At 40.0% G+C, this 16,880-nt stretch overlaps 1 protein-coding gene across 4 annotated transcripts; it reads right to left on the reverse strand.

Annotated features, from left to right (window-relative positions):
* Positions 1-336: 336 nt before the first annotated feature.
* Positions 337-16,550, reverse strand: PIGA (phosphatidylinositol glycan anchor biosynthesis class A). 4 transcript variants are annotated; one of them, XM_030807320.1, is made up of 7 exons: positions 16,497-16,543; positions 12,219-12,995; positions 6,945-7,077; positions 6,039-6,171; positions 5,693-5,899; positions 5,527-5,584; positions 2,577-2,661 (listed from the first exon to the last, which is right to left on the reverse strand). In XM_030807320.1, exons 2-6 carry the CDS (start codon positions 12,931-12,933, stop codon positions 5,561-5,563), a joined length of 1,212 nt encoding a protein of 403 aa, XP_030663180.1. In that variant the 5' UTR covers positions 12,934-12,995; positions 16,497-16,543; the 3' UTR covers positions 2,577-2,661; positions 5,527-5,560. The 4 variants fall into 4 exon arrangements, 3 of the variants coding, with proteins under 3 accessions (XP_003261123.1, XP_030663180.1, XP_030663181.1); XR_004028759.1 differs by having other exon boundaries at positions 2,580-2,661; positions 5,420-5,584; XM_030807321.1 differs by having other exon boundaries at positions 2,587-2,661; positions 5,545-5,584.
* Between the last annotated feature and the right edge of the window lie 330 nt (positions 16,551-16,880).

Consider the following 16,880-nt stretch of genomic DNA (forward strand, 5'->3'; position numbering starts at 1 on the left):
GGGCAAAGTAGAAAGCATAATTATGTAGCTCACATACACAGTACAGTTTGTAGATATTTTCCTTTGTCTCACGCGATAATGCTAGGGCAGTGAAAAACAAGGGCTTATTTGGGTAAGGAAACAAAGGCACAATTGAACTTGCTATTCCATGAGTAAGAGGGAGAAGATATTCTAGAAACAAAAAATGACAGAGTAATTCATTGCCCAAAGGGTATTTCTTGCTTTACTAATAGACCAAGCAACACATCCAAATTGCACTGAAAAAGAGTGTGTCCGGGGCAGGGATAGCCTGTTCCACTAGTAAATAATAGTCTGTTCATAAAATAAGCAAACTCAGAAAATTATCAAAATGTCATTCTGCTCTTTATTTTTGGACATGTAGCATGTTTTAACAAATCAGTTTTTCATAGGCAACCTTTTAAAACATCAAAAGAAACACAATATATTTTTCACAAATTCCTCATCACTGTAAATTCACTTTAAAATCAACGTAAGCAGCAGGGTAGAGCAATGTGTTTCCACATACCGACCAGTACAACACTGACAGTTACAATTAAGGTATCCAGAAAGGTTGAAATTTAAGATTTACATGAAACAAATTTACTTCCCTTTGTTAAAAAAAAAAAAAGAAAAATAATAATTTGCAAATCACATGTTTTACAGGCAAAGGCAAATAACTTTAGATCTTATTTCCATCTCAAATAAATGACAATTTAAGAATTAAATGACAATTTTAAAAAATTAAGCAAAAATATAAGGAAAAAATGGTGGCATGCCTCTAAAACCTGCTGAATAGAATAATGGCCAAATATTATAGTTTCTCACTTTACTATGAATATTGGCACTGTTTATTTCATGTTTATATGTGAGTTTCTATGCATAAAAATCCCAATAAGACTGAATAGTTTAAAGATCAGTCCATCTTTCTCCAACAAAACCCCTAACTTCTAGATTTTAAAAACTGCACTCTTGCTTTTGCATTTTAGTACAAACGAAACACAAATATATTTCTTTTATATCAGTGCAACCAGTTAATAGGCATGTTATTTTTTAAAAAGTAATAAATTTTGTGAATGTCATTTTTAAAAATCCTATACAGAATCACAACACTGTCAGAATCTATGTAGTGCACCCACAAGTGCCTCATTGTTTTGAATTCACAGTCCTTTTCTCACAAAAACCTTAAGAGTTCAAAGAATTCATAATACACACCATGTGGATAATTTGGGGTTAAAAAACCCATGGCTCTGGGCAACAACAATTACATTTAATAACATCCACCCACAAAGACTGTTCCTAAAATTTTCAACTTAGTTTGCTATAAATAAAACATTCTGAAGTAAAGCCTTTTGCACACTGACAATACTTATCAGACATCAGCGAGGCCACAGTGAAGAGGAATGACTTACATTAAAAGGACAGGGTAGCAGCTGGTTTTGGGATGGCACATCTCGTACATTCTGCCCAGAAAACACGAAGGCATTTATAGAAATCTCAATTATGCACTGAAAAATGTGGAGGGTTTCTCTGCACTATCAACAGTGATATCGGTCCCCAGTATTTAAAAAGCAAAAAATATCTTCATAAACACAACTGAAGATGAAGGCTCTACCTAGGAGAATGCATACAACACGAACAAAGTACTAGTAGTGTGTTGGTGATTTTTTTCCTGGCATTAACTGGCATGAGCATTTTTGGCATGTTGGATATTGATCTCATATCAACCACGATTACGATGAAGTAAGCCATTTGAATGGTAAACAAAGAGTGAATGCACCCCTGGTCCTTAATGGCGGGAAGCATCTAGTTCAACATTCTACACAGAGCAGGGGTTCAAAATGTGCTGGTAACTAATGGACTATCTTGCTCAAGGAACCTGTTAATTATATGTAACACCTACTGAGTGAGCCTAATAAATGTTTAAAGACATGATTTAGATTCCTAATAAATGTATATGAACATGATATAAAACAGTTCATATAATTGTTGTAGTTCCCTAAAGAAAACTTGTAAACATCTGGTGAGTGTCTAATGGTGTAACATTAAAAACTGGCCAAAAAATGCCCAGAAAACGTTTGGCCCTTCAGCACCCAAAGCTCTCAAAATATAATGTTAAAACATCTCTGCTACAGGGATTTCAGTAGTCTGAAAAATTTCGTACCTGAGTGGCTTAAATGTTCTCTCCTAAATTTTAAATAAGTGCAAGAAGTTTCTACACTCAGGAATTGCATAATTTTTTATCTTTCCTCAACAGAAAATATTGAATGACATAGAGGTAGCATAACTTACTAAATTAACTCTAAAAAAACAAAACCCCCCCAAAAGCAAGGTTATTTTCCATAGTTTTTATAGAACTATTACAAATGTTTAAAATCTTACAATCTAGGCTTTCTTCTACCTGGTTTTAGATATCTCATTATTCTCACTCCCTCTTTTACTATGAGAATAGTTATTAGTCCAGGCACCCTGTGGCCCAGTGGCATCTATTGCAACATCAATGACAGAATCTGGAGTCATCCATCTCAAGAAAATGAGGAAGAGGAAGTTGAAAACTGCCAACAAAGCAAAGATGTAGCCTGTTACTGGGCCGCAGTGAGAAATAAGTCTGTCCAGTCGTTTGTCCATTGGCAACACAGCTTCCACTGATACCCGGTCATATACCTGGAGGGAGAGAAGCCAAGCGTGAGCACTTTCACCCATCACCCCATCACCTGTCCCATGATAAACAATGAGCCGGTCCTGCAGGAACATTTTATAAACAAATGCAAACAAAAGTTGCTTGTGTTTTGTTGTTGTTGTCATAGTAATGATATCCTTAATGAACTTAATCACGATAATTATTGCCATTTGATTCAAAACTTATTGGGTACTTATTCTGGGCAAGACACCGGGCTAGAGGCTGTGTGATACAAAGAATAAGCCACAGTTCCTCTCCCCTAGGGAGTCACCATCAATTTTAGCCAACTACTAGAATTCCAAAGTCCCTCAAAGTCTGAACAGCTTTTGGGGTCACCACTGTAGGGTCAATATTTAATTCAGCAGTGACTTCAACAGTACTGAAGCAGGATTTGCCTTTGAAGATTCCTCGCCTAAGCTGAGATGCTGTCACTGGCATCTGGCAGACATCAACCACAAGCAGAAAGCTACAATCTAGCATACTTCTGGGAACACGAGGCTCCTCTTTCAACGGCCACATGAGGCTGTACATGCTGCTGAGCATGGATGGTGAGGACATACAGAAGCATTTCATGGATATCAAATAAGAGAAGACAAAGAGATGGGGGAAATTTCAGTAGATAGTAGAGGTCAAACGTTGGCAAATGAAATAATGTTTTTTGCTGAGCAAGTAGGTGGCTTGCTTTTTAAAACACTGCTAAGTACTAAGCTCTAAAATATCAAAAAACAAAGATCTTTAAACATACTAATGTCAGTAGATAGTATAGGTCAAACGCTGGCAAATGAAATAACGTTTTTTGCTGAGAACTCGAAGTAGATGGTTTGCTTTTTAAAACACTGCTAAGTACTAAGCTCTAAAATATCCAAAAACAAAGATCTTTAAACATACTTGTTCAGAACACATCAAATGGGCCAACATTCATATTTTGTAATTTGAGTATTACTTGTGCTTAATCTCATATATTAGACCTTTAAACCGTCTCTTTTTGAACTCAAGAAAGTTATAACATGCAGTGCATGTTGTACAGGTCAACAGCCCTTGAAAGGTACGGCATGTTTTCATCCAGCTCTTTTACCCTAAGGACGTTCTGAATACAAACATTTTAATCAGAATTATGTTGAGAATTATGCTGAGACTGGTGAATTGCAATTGAAAAAGTATGTTTACAGCATGAACTCCAAATTAATTTCATGATCAATTTCCTAAATAGCACAGTTAAACTAAGAAGGAGGAGTTGAAATGAATTAAAATCTCATAGGGTTAAAAGAGTAACTACAAATTGACTTTTTTGTCCAGCTTTATTTCAGGTCAATTAATCTACTTACCGTTTTAAGTGATAAAATAACAATTTACTACTATGAAGAGAATATTAGCGATGACAATCCATTACAGGCAAGGATTTACTTTTTTCTAAAAGTGTATTATAAATCACCACAGAATTTAAAAAAATACAGATGCTGTACTATTAAGTGTAACTAAAAGAAAAATGTGGTTACCAAAAAAATCCCAATTAGCCCCTTTAATATATGCTGTCAAACCGTCACCATAGTTCTTTCTCTGTTAACTTATTACCTACAGTGGCTCAGGCTTCTGGGGTTTATATGATGTCAATCAAGAAGGTCAAGTCACAACTTACAGTGCCGTGGTTCTCAAAGGGAGTGGAGATCAGGATGGTATCATCAAAATAACCTGTCTAACCAAATATCCCTGCCAATTATACCCGCAATTCTATCTCTGCTCCTAAAGGATAACACTGGAATCTAGGGAGTGGTTGGGGAGGCAGGGGGACATCAAGATGGAGTAGAGAGGGTCTGAAAAGGCTGCCCGGGGACTCTGACATGTACTCCCAACAGGTAAGCACTAGACTCCAACTTTCCATGTTTCATATGGGGGAGATAGTACAAGACTTGCAGAAGGTCAGAATGTCTCAAAATGCTTCAGTCAAAAATATTTGACTGTTGCAAACATCTCATGTTTCAATGGAAAATGTGTCAGACAATTTTTAGAGATAAGTTTTTAGAACTTCCATTCAAATACGAGTTCATCTTATATACTGGAATTCATTCAAACCAAGTAAGAAAGCCTTACAGTAAAGAGCTATTCTCCTCAGCTCCAACTTGCTATCTACTCTAGGCTAAAAACTCATTGCTCCACTGAATATCACGTTGGTAGCATTACTCTGAACTACTACCTTCTCCATGTTCCACCTGGTTATCTTTCTGGTTCACAATTTCTACACACTAAGAAGCTGAGTTGTTTCTGCTCAGCTTGTTACATGGTAATAAGAGGCATGAGGCAGAGAACATCATGAAAAGGACGTAAAGGATGCAACTGAGAATAAAAGCAGTCCCTAATTCAAATTCAGGAAGCATTTCCCACAACTGTAATCTCCTACCTAAGGGTGTTAATCTATTTCTTATACCCGTCCTTTTGGAAATTCTCTGTTGCTGCTTTTTATTTGTGATTTTTCCCACGTTTCTCACGTACATTTTGAATTCTAACTTACTATGTTCTCAATCAGCCCAAAGATGCAAAAATCCCTTTCCTGGAGAAAATCACAGTAGTTAGCAAAAGGGCTACAAGAGGTTTAGGAAGTAGCCTGAATTAAATATTCACAAGTTATAAAGTTGCTGCAATCAGCAAAAGCATGCATTTCCTAATAGAGTTGTTTGCTTTAGAATTATCAACAGCTTCAAGAAAATATCTAAGAGTAGACTTAATACTCGGCTTGTCTCTACTCACTGTGACTTTTAGAAAATTTTGTAACTTCTTTATGCCCAGTTTAATGAGGGGGCTAGACTGTATTACTGCTATTTTCAAATGTCAAGCGCAATAATTTGACTACACACTTAGCCCGGTGTGTGTACCAAAATCTGTTTCTTTTTATCTGGAAGAGATTTCATCAACCTAAGCAATAGAACAGAAATGGTAAACATCTATGTAAGAAAAAGCAAATGTGTACGTGAAACATCAAGTAGGAGTTCAGACACAATCTTTTCTCAGCATGTGACATACCTTTTCCGTTCTTTCCGCAACATTCCTCCAGGTGTAGAAAGTCTTTACTATGTTATGGATGTTTTCTGGAGCCGGCAATGTCCCTGACTTCAGTTGGAAAATAGCCTTTTCCAATCCTTCACATAAAGATTTTACTGAAGGCTCACATAAAATAATAAGGTTTTCTGGAAGCACCTCAGGAATTCCACCAACTCTGGTACTTACAACCTTAAAAAAGAAAGAAAGAACACATACTCCACCATAATCATACCTCAGGAAGATCGTTAAAACATTATTATGGAATGTGTCTCATTATTTTTCAAAATACACAGAAATCCCAACCATGAGTGCCCTCAAAGCTTTTTACCTGTAAACCACAACTGGCTGCTTCCACGATCGCCATGCAGAATGCTTCAGTAAGGGAGGTATTCAGAAAAATATGTCCTTGAACTAAGACATTTCTAACATCCTTGTGTTCTAAAGCTCCCAAAAGACGCACCCTGATTTTTTAAATGAGAGGGGAAGAAAGGAGTGAAAACTCATGCTACAAAAGAAATTTAATTTATAAACCAAGTCTGCTATTTATATTACACTGAAATTCTTATTGCTGCTAATGTTCTCCACCTCAAAAGATTAGTATCACCAAACACTGATCTAATAGAAACAGCCTTATAAAGCAGTTGGGTTAAAACTCATACAGCAAACATTATTTCTAACTTTTGTTACACATATCAAACTTTACCTTCTCCAAAACTAGTTTGCATGTAATAATACTAATAAACTTTGATAATTAAATGTTAAAGTGCCATCTCTAAACAGGAAAATGGCCTTTTTATTAAAATTGATGCTTTACACGTGCATGCCTTGTGTTGTGTAAGTTATTGAGGAAGAGATTTGTCCAAATCTGTATGTGCAGAGCAATTTACATGATTTGAGCCCTATTACTTAAATCACTACACAGTATGGCCTGGAAATCTGCAAATGCTTCCAGTTAAAGCAGTTGTTTTTTGTGCCTTTCATGGTGCCTCCAACAATGGCCCCCCAAAGTCAAATAATATTGGGCTAATGGAAAAAATAAAATTGTGAATTCTTTAACTAGGTTTCCTATTTTATATAAAAATTCTGAAAACAGTCCTTGCATTACATTTATATCAATTATATGTATATCAATTACATGTAGGAGAAGCAACACACCTAAGGTACGCATGCAGTTAAAACCAAATAGAGATAATTGACATCTTCTCCCTCAAGACAACATGAAATTCATCAATACCTGTCATGCAGCTGGTATCTTTCCCGAACTTCTTCCAAAATGATTCTCTTTGGTCCCTCTCCTCCAATTATGAAATTTAAATCTGGATATTTCTGACAGAGTTCAGGTATTATACCACTAAGCAAATCGATCCCTGAAAATATAAAGTTGAATGTTGGAGATATTAATATTTAAACTTAAAAAAATTCACCAGAACTACTGAGAATCCACTCATTTTGAAAAGTATTAGCTATGCACTCCATAAAGGAGAAACTCTTAAACCTTTTCCAGGAGTGGAATTGTTTGCAAACTGGCAGTGGTCCCCCAAGAGTTACAATTCTTGAAGACGTAGACCTTGACATGCATTACCTTCCACACACCCAAAATATGCACTATTCTGTTTCATCTCAACAGACTATTCTTTAAGTTATTCACTTGTGTTTACACATTGGGTACTTCTAAAAAAGGTACATTTAAGGTGGCTAAGGTTTGAGTTCGTTTTCTCCAGAGCAGGCAGCTGATTGGAGATCTGGGTCTTGTCCCAGCTTTTTTACCAGCAAGCCCGTTGATCGTGGGGAAGTTTCATGATCTATAAAATAAAGATACCTATGTACCTAAAGTCTCTTTCAGCTATAAAATTCTAGCAGTCTGTGATTCCACTTACTGCCACAGGAAAAGGCTAAGCAACGAAATCTAACTGCTGCCTCCACTTTGTTTAAAATGTGGCTGGTACAGAGAATTTTGCAGTGAACACTACACTATCAGCAAAATTTAAGTTCAAACCAGCTATAGCCCACTTTCCTGGAATGGGGGTAAATGAAGGCAGCAGGGCATCAACTGTTAGATCACTACAGTCCATAAACAAAAGGATGCATCTTGGTTCCTTTTTTCTCCAAAATGATTTTCTTATAATATTTAAACACAATCTCAGGTAATAGAAAACAATAAAGTAAATCATGCCCTATTAGTCTGAAAAAGTGAGTGGCTATCCAAAGTCACAACAATGTCAACACTATTTGAGAATCTAGTTCATTAACAATTACAAATTGTACATATTCAAAAGTAAGAGTAGGCAGGGCACGGTGGCTCACGCCTGTAATCCCAGCACTTTGGGAGGCCGAGGCAGGCAGATCACGAGGTCAGGAGATTGAGACCATCCTGGCTAACACGGTGAAACCCCGTCTCTACTAAAAATACAAAAAATTAGCTGGGTGTGGTGGCGGGCGCCTGTAGTCCCAGCTACGCGGGAGGCTGAGGCAGGAGAATGGTGTGGACCCGGGAGGCGGAGCTTGCAGTGAGCCGAAATTGCGCCACTGCACTCCAGCCTGGGCGATACAGCGAGACTCCGTCTCAAAAAATAAATAAATAAATAAAAGTAAATATAAAATAATACACCTAGAGCTAAGTTTATTAATTTTAAAAATGCACCTACACATAAGAATTGTATTTCTTAATCTTCCACCCCAAATAGGCAGATCAGTTATAAAATAGATGACAGGAGAAATGACATATATATATATATATATATATATATATATATATGGTCATTTTTATTAAATAATACAAACTAGAATTCATTAAGTAAACTCTGCTAGTACTTTCAAACTATTATTGTATGTATCAAAAATTCCCACGTAGCTTTTCTGAATATGAAGGCTTCTCATTAAAATCATAGCTATCTTTGTTTCATGTCTACTACCAAATCACTCAATTGGATTTCTAGATAAACCAGAAGGTAGTTTAATGACTTTTAACATTTAGTCTCCTACAATTCCTTCAATCCATTTTCTTCCTCGCCCTATTCTTTCTCATACAAGGTTAAGAGCCCATTCTCCAAACAAACAAAAAACATAGAGCAATAGTCATAAGTGATAATAGCTAACAGTAACTGAGTGCTTGCTATGACAGGCAATATACTTTAAATTCATTATGTCATTTAATCCTGACAACTATCTCTTAAGAAATGGAACTGATTACTATTACCAATGATCTATACTCTTATTCTAAGAATAAAAGCTTTTCTCCACCACTATAAGAAAATTTATTCTGGAGCCTCTAAGAAGAGTATAACGCAATGGAACCTAGAGACTTTCGACTGCCATGTGAACACAAAACAGACAATGAAAATCTCTCATTCGAACTGTTTTTAAAGTTCAGTCTAACAATATTTTTAAGAACCTTCTGATCTATACCTAGGATATGAGTGGCTGGGCATGCGTGGAGGAAGAGGATACCTTAGCTCAAGAAAAGCTGGACTCACGTGTGTCATCTCTGTTACTTACTGTGTAACCTGGGTGAGTTACTTACCCTCTCTGAGACTCAATTTCATGTAGATAACATCTACCCTACAGTTGTTGGGAGGGTCAAATGAGGTATTGTACCATGAACAGGCTTTATCAACTGCAGAATACAAATGTAGGTTGTCATTACCACTACAGAAGGAAGCGGGTGAGCATGCCTACACATGCAGAGTGTTGGTAAATCCTGACTGAGAGCAAAACAGGCTTGGAAGAGGAGGCTCAGGAAAAAGGCAGCCAAAAAGCCTGGATAAGGAAAACTTTGATTTATCCTCTCTCTCACTTAAGACATTCCAGTGGGACTTTGATATCTGGTCCAATGAACTCCTGGGGAAATTAACTTGTTAATAAGGAATGGACCATTAATACAACTACTCACTTTTGGGCTACAAGTATGGCTGTTCCTTCTCAGAATGTTACTTTCTGCAGGGTGCCTGGCATCCGGAGAGGGTTCAATAAATAACTGTTCAATTACTGAATTGAGTACAGGAAAGGCCATACCATCACTCCATTGGTGGTTAGCTCAGCTGGTTAAAATACCACATTAGGGAAGTAAAGGTAACAGGTTTAATCTTTGCATGGGTAGTTAATTTTGCTGATCCTTGATCACACGTGTCATACTCTTTCTCAGCTAGCTATCTCAAGAAGATAGGCTATTTGGTTAAAAAATAAATTAGGTACATTTCCTAAGTTACAAAAAAACACATCACTAATGTCCCAGGAGGAATTCAGAATACAGAATGCCAGTCGGTTCACATGTCCCTGATTAAAGAATGAAAGCATGTCCTTGCCTTCAAACCAGAAAATGAAGTCCAGGCCAAGTTTCCTTGCCAACCTCCACTTAAATGGACTGCTGGGTCAATCAAGGTTCTCCATTCCAAACGTAAACTGACCAAGGCCCACATCTAGATTTTAGGCCACTCCCTAGCACACTGGCACACCACTGAGTTCACTGCTTGTCAAGAATCAGTTGTTTGTTCACACATGTGTTTGATGTCAGTTGTACTTGTTATCGTCGTGTTGAGTAATTTAATTCAATATCATATAAACTGACAAAAAGAGTTTCCGCAAAAACTAAGCTGAACAGTTTGAAAAATCCAATAAAGGAATGTCACAGAAAAAAGTTCTTGGCAGATGAGGGGTGTCCTAAACTACTGTATAAAATTGAAAACAAATTAAAACTCCTGAAGCGTATCAGTTCATACGCCTTTAAGTTCTAACCCCACTCAAAAGAAACTCAAAGTAGCAATGGTAGATTACGTTTGATGAAGGAGAGGGTACAAGATGCAGCTGAAACCAGTGGCCCAGCACTCAAAGCCTGCAATCCTACATCAAACTACTGGCAACTCAGTGTGTATTAATATTTTGAGTTTAATTCAAATATTAACTATTTAAGGGGGTATGTATTTATGTATTTTTTTTAATGATTCCCTACTATAAATGACACTTTTGATTAGTGGACAGGTTTTCAGATAGCACTAAGACACTGTTTTTTATAACCAGACTGTGTCAGACTTTTAGTAAACAAGCCTCCACACATTCAACTGCAGTGTCCATTAAGTGCTGTAGAGGTACAAAAAACAGCCTCCTTGGCCAGGTGCAGTGGCTCACGCCTGTAATCCCAGCATTTTGGGAGGCCGAGGCAGGCGGATCACGAGGTCAGCAGTTTGAGACCAGGCTGGCCAACACAGTGAAACCCTGTCTCTACTAAAAATACAAAAAATTAGCTGGGCTTGGTGGTGGGCACCTGTAATCCCAGCTACTTCGGAGGCTAAGGCAGGAGAATCGCTTGAACCTGGGAGGCGGAGGTTGCAGTGAGCTGAGATCGCGTCACTGCACTCCAGCCCGGGGGGTGACAGTGCGAGACTCCGTCTCAAAAAAAAAAAAAAACCAAAAAACCTCCTTGATAATAGTGGACAGTTACAAACTAGGCTAATAGTTTATAGGAACTATCACTGAGCCCTTGCGAGGTTCCCGATATTGCTTAAATTACACAAATGAAAAAACTGAGACTTAGAGATGTTAAGCAACTTGTCCTCGATCACACAGCAGGCCAGACCCATCATCTGATCCCAGGACATCTAATCCCCTTTTCTTCATCACTTACCTGCCAATATGTTATTAATGTCTTATACATGATGAAATGAAACAAGCAAGCTACAATACAGTAACGTGCAGAGCAAGCCCACTGATTTTCAGTATACGTACATACACATAAAAAAGACAGGAAAGCTATATATCAAAATACTCATTAGGGTATCTCTGAATAATACAGTTACAGCTGATTTTAGTTTTCATCTTTGTGCTTTTCTTAGTTTCCAAAATATCTGCGAAAAGACATTACTTTGGCAATCAGAAGAAAAAAGCCATCTGTGAGCTCTGCCCTTTACTTCTTTTTTTTTCTTTAGAGATGGAGTCTCGTTCTGTCACCCAGGCTGGAGTGCAGTGGCACGATCTCGGCTCACTGCAAGCTCCGCCTCCCGGGTTCACACCATTCTCCTATCTCAGCCTCTGGAGTAGCTGGGACTACAGGCGCCCACCACCATGCCCAGCTAATTTTTTGTATTTTTAGTAGAGACAGGGTTTCACCATGTTAGCCAGGATGGTCTCAATCTCCTGACCCCGTGATCTGCCTGCCTCAGCCTCCCAAGGTGCTGGGATTACAGGTGTGAGCCACCGTACGCGGCCTGCCCTTTACTTCTTTACCACATGTGCGGGGCTGTTTTAATTTTTAAAAAGATCTGAAATTTAACAGCATCAGGTTATTCTTATTTTTAGTAACCATTAAAATATCAAAGATTGGGGGACAGCATTCACCACCATCCTGAAAAATCTCTCTTCTTGGATATATAAACCAATATTAGAACTTTGCTATAATTTATAGCATTATAAAACCATAAAACAAAATGAAAAGTCAAACAATCATTATATACAAGTATTCAACAGCTTTCTATAGGGAAAAAAGTCTACAATGCAATTATAGCTATCATTTCATTACCTTTTCTGTAAACAAGTCTGCTGACAACAACAATAGTTATACTATCATGCCTTCTAAATGGGTCTGGAGTGAAGTCAGTAGGATCTACAGCATTAGGAATGACGGACACTATTTCAGGATTCAGTGCTGCTCTTAGTACAGTATTTTCCTTACTAGTATAAGACACACAAATGATGTGGTTTGTATCACAAAGAGACACGGTTAGAAGCTTGTTTGTAAGCACCGAGCTGACATCAGCAAATCCAAAAAGGGAATGGTCCGTGAAGACTGTCTGAAGCCCCATTGTCTTGGCGTGGAAGAGAGCATCATGGGCCATGGCAGAAAAAGAACTATGTGAATGGATTACCGTGACTCTCTCCCGAACAAATATGTACCTGAGCAATGGCAGACTGTGAAAGAGGGTCGTGGCTGTAGACTGGTTGTACATGACTTTCAGAGGCAAGTAATAGACTTTGAGGCCATTAGTGAGGTAACGGATGCCTTTTCGATTTCCATAAGCATGGGTGACAATTATAACCTTATGCCCTCTTTCAATCAGGCACTGAGAGAGCTGGTAAATGTGGCTTTCCACGCCTCCCATATTTGGGTAGAAAAAGTCAGACACCATGCATATATTATGGGTACGGGTTCTACATGTGTAAAGACTTCCAGGGCTAACCCGAAAGAGTGTAGCTGAGGCAGGGTGGCCATCCCCAGCTCCTCCTCTACAGGCCATGCTGAGACGGTTTAGACATCAGTTCTTAGAGCAACCCAGTTAAGAGATGTGTCCTCTATTACCTGAAAAAGAGTAAAACAGGATCTCAGCTCAGAAACAAAACACATTCCATATTACAAATCCAGATATAGATACTGTTTTAATGTTAATGTAAATTTGTTAGCTTTCCCCAGAATTAAAAACAAAGCATATCATCAATTTACTCATTTGATGTTTACTTGCTTGGCATTTACATACAACAAAACTAGGTTCTATGATGTCTTAATTTTGCCCTAAAAATACTGCTACATGTAACTTTAAACAGTAAGTTTGTTACACCACAGCATATCATGGTTTACCATGTTAACAAACCAGTCTCTTCCAATAATTAAGTATATATACACATACATACACACGTTTATATATTTCCCCTTTACTCTTACACTTTACCAGCTCCTATTAATACATATTAAATGGCCACTACACATCAGCTACTACATGCTAAGACTCTTCTATATCTTATTGCAGCCTCACCAAAACTCCATGAGTTATCAACTCCATCTTATAAATGGAAAGTCTAAAGCTTAAAGGGGTTAAGAAATTTGTTCAGTTATTCAGTGCTTAGAGGTAACACAATGCAGCAGTCTGATTCATTAGCGGTCATGTCTTCTGGTATTTATGCCCTTCTATAGTACAGTCCCTTCCCCTTGCATTTGGACCTGGTTTAGCCCATAGAAGGTAGTGAAAGTGATGTGCAAATTTTTGGCCTCAGCCTAAAAAAGGTGTGGTGGTTTCCAAGGTGTGGTGGTTTTCACTTGTGCACTCTTAGATATCCTAAGCCAACATGTAAGAAATCCATCTACTGTGCTAGAGGGGCAAGGGAAGAGACAATATGGAGAAGGGAGAGCTCTGAGACTACACGGAAAGAGGCAGAGGCCCAGCCATCCAGCCAACTTACCAGCTAAATGCAGCCTCCTAGTGACCACTGGCAAGACCAAGAGAGCCACCCAGCTGAGCCTAGCTCACTGCAGTATCATGAAAAATAACAAAATGGCTATTGTTTTACATCGTCTTGGGGTGGTTTGGTAAAAAATAACAGACAACTAAAACAGGCCAGGATCCAAACTCGGTTATACTGGTCCACTGCCTGTTTTTGTAAAGTTTTATAGGACCATAGGTGTGCCCATTCATTTATGTGAATGGCTACTTTTGTGCTACGAGAGCAGAGTAGCTGCAACAGAGACCATATGACCCACAGAGCTGAAAATACTTACCATCTGGTCCTCTACAAAAGTTTGCCAACCCCTGCTCTAGAGCTTAGCCACTGATTCAATTAATCTCATAAAGTTTTGCTAGTATTACCTTTGTGGTTTACACTAAAACACACCCGGAGCTCGAATTATCTTTTTGAGAGCACCTTTTTCAAATGTCACCAGAGCACATGCTGCAAACAATCCATATGTTCTCCTTCCTTATTCAAAGAGGGTGATTATTTAGGCCGGGTGCGGTGGCTCACACCTGTAATCCTAGCACTTTGGGAGGCCGAGGTGGGTGGATCACCTGAGGTCAGGAGTTCAAGACCAGCCTGGCCAACATGAAGAAACCTCATCTCTATTAAAAATACAAAAATTAGCTGGGCGTGGTGGTGCCTGCCTGTGGTCCTAGCTACTCGGGAGGCTGAGGCAGGAGAATCGCTTGAACCCAGGGGGCGGAAGTTGCAGTGAGCCGAGATCATGCTGCTGCACTCCAGCTGGGGCGACACAGCGAGACTCATCTCAAAACAAAACAAAAACAAAAAACAGAAACACAAAAACCAAAGAGGGTGATTATGTAACTGCTCCCTTCACTTTTTAAACTTTTCTATCAGTTATGCAGGCCTTTCAAACTCAATGAGTGTCCCTCCCTTCAGTGTGGTGTCTAAAGATAAAGGCTAAACTAGAGATGGGCTGTATCTGGGACCATTTTCTCAATTTAAAGTGCGAAATGTTTATCTCAGGGGTCCCCTAAAGCCTTATTAATGTGAAATGCCCACTCAATATTTAGTACTATTGTACATTCTTAGACATCTAAAGCTAAAAAGAATCTTGGATATCTAGTCAGAATCTTCCTCAGCTTTACAAATGAGATTTCCAAGGCTCCAGAAAACAAACAACTATACAATGAGAAGCCATCCTAAAGCTCTGAGTTTCCGGTTTCACCTGCAAACTCAGAAAATGCCAATTAACTGTGTGTGCAAAGGCTTAACTGTCTAGTCTCTCCAACAAATTCATCTACTTTTTTTTTTTTTTTGAGACGGAGTCTCACTCTGTTGCCCAGGCTAGTGTGCAGTAGAGCGATCTCGGCTCACTGCAGCCTCTGCCCCCCGAGTTCCAGGCGATTCCCCCACTTCAGCCTCCTGAATAGCTGGAATTACAGGCACACACCACGACGCCCAGCTAATTTTTGTATTTTTAGTGGAGACGGGGTTTCATCATGTTGGCCAGGCTGGTCTCGAACCCCTGACCTCAGGTGATCCGCCAGCCTTGGCCTCCCAAAGTGCTGGGATTACAGGTGTGAGCCACCGTGCCCGGCCTCATCTACATTTTAAATATACTCTCAGAAAGACTCCAGAAGTGTTTGTTGACCTGAGTTTACTAATTAAGATTCAATATTACCAAATATTGAAATTCCCCAAGTTTGTACTTTTAGGTGGCTTAACTAACATTTTCTTACTATGGTCACCTAAACCCGAACTTCCAGTTCTACCAGTTTTAAAAGATGAACGACAGCAAAAACAGTAATGAACCAAATGATATCATTTAAAATTTTGTCATTAGCCTGCAACGTTCTGTGAGGAGTCTGCCCACTTCCACCAGGTTTTCACTCCAAATATCTTTGACATAAAAGTTCAATATGCTGAACAATCGCAGAATCTTAGCTCTTAAAGCCGAAATGAGGCTTGGAGCTCTAGTGAATACCTCTCTCGCTTTACAAATGAGAAGCCAGACAAGTTGAGTGATTTGTCCAAGGTTCCCACTCAGCCACTTAAAGTGGCAAAGAAGACATTACCGTAAAATTCTCGACCACGGCCAACGAGCCCCGGGCAATCATTAGCAGTAGAGGTTCCTGAAGAACCTTAGGGAGACCTGGCAGGAGTTGTGGGTCAAGAGAATGGTACTTCCACCGACAATTCCTGGGCACTGTCTGAGCTTCATTCCCTGATTCCCTGAGAGGTCGCTGGGGAAACGCTCGGGCCAAGGAGGGGATACCCCTGCTCAGACAGCGACCCCGCTGGGTTCATGGCGGGGACTGGCCAGGCCCAAAGAGAGAAGGAAAACAGCCAGAGAGTGGACGTTGGTCTCAGGCCCGGGGTTCCGGAGATCCCAGTCCCTCGACCCACCCGCCTGAGCCAAGGAACCCAGCGCGTCCGCCCTAAACGCACCCTCAGCCCCAACCTACTCTGGAGACCCTCCGACCCAACTTCCGGGCTTCGAGCCGGGTCGGTTTCACCCCCTCCACCACCCGCCACGATCCCACGCGCGCAGAACAGCCCCATCCGAATGCGGCCCACAGCGCTGGAGAGGGGCGGCGAGACGCGCACTCACCGGTGAGTTCCATGGCCGCCAGTGTCCGGACCTCCCGCGGCTGCAGCCGGAGTCCCTCCCTGCTGTCCCGCAGCACCAATCTAAGGCGTCCGCGCCCAAGGGCCGCGCCCCCGAGGCAGCCAATCACAAAGAGGCGCTGAGGTCACGTCCGAGAGCGTCGCTCTGTCGTCCCCACCCTTAAGCGCGGGATGCAACGTCAGCGCGCGCCTGCGCCCGTCTCCTAGAAGCGGCAGACGGTAGGGTGGGTGCGCACCCTGGTTTCCTGGTTACAGCGTCTCTATTCCGGACGCCAGTTCTCTCCGCGCTTGCTTCTGATTGGAGAGACTTTTTGTTTGTAATCAGCTGTGCCATGGCAAAACCGTGCCAGTTCTTACCGCTCTGGGA

This window comes from Nomascus leucogenys, chromosome X, assembly GCF_006542625.1.
Source record: "Nomascus leucogenys isolate Asia chromosome X, Asia_NLE_v1, whole genome shotgun sequence".
NCBI lineage: Eukaryota > Metazoa > Chordata > Mammalia > Primates > Hylobatidae > Nomascus > Nomascus leucogenys.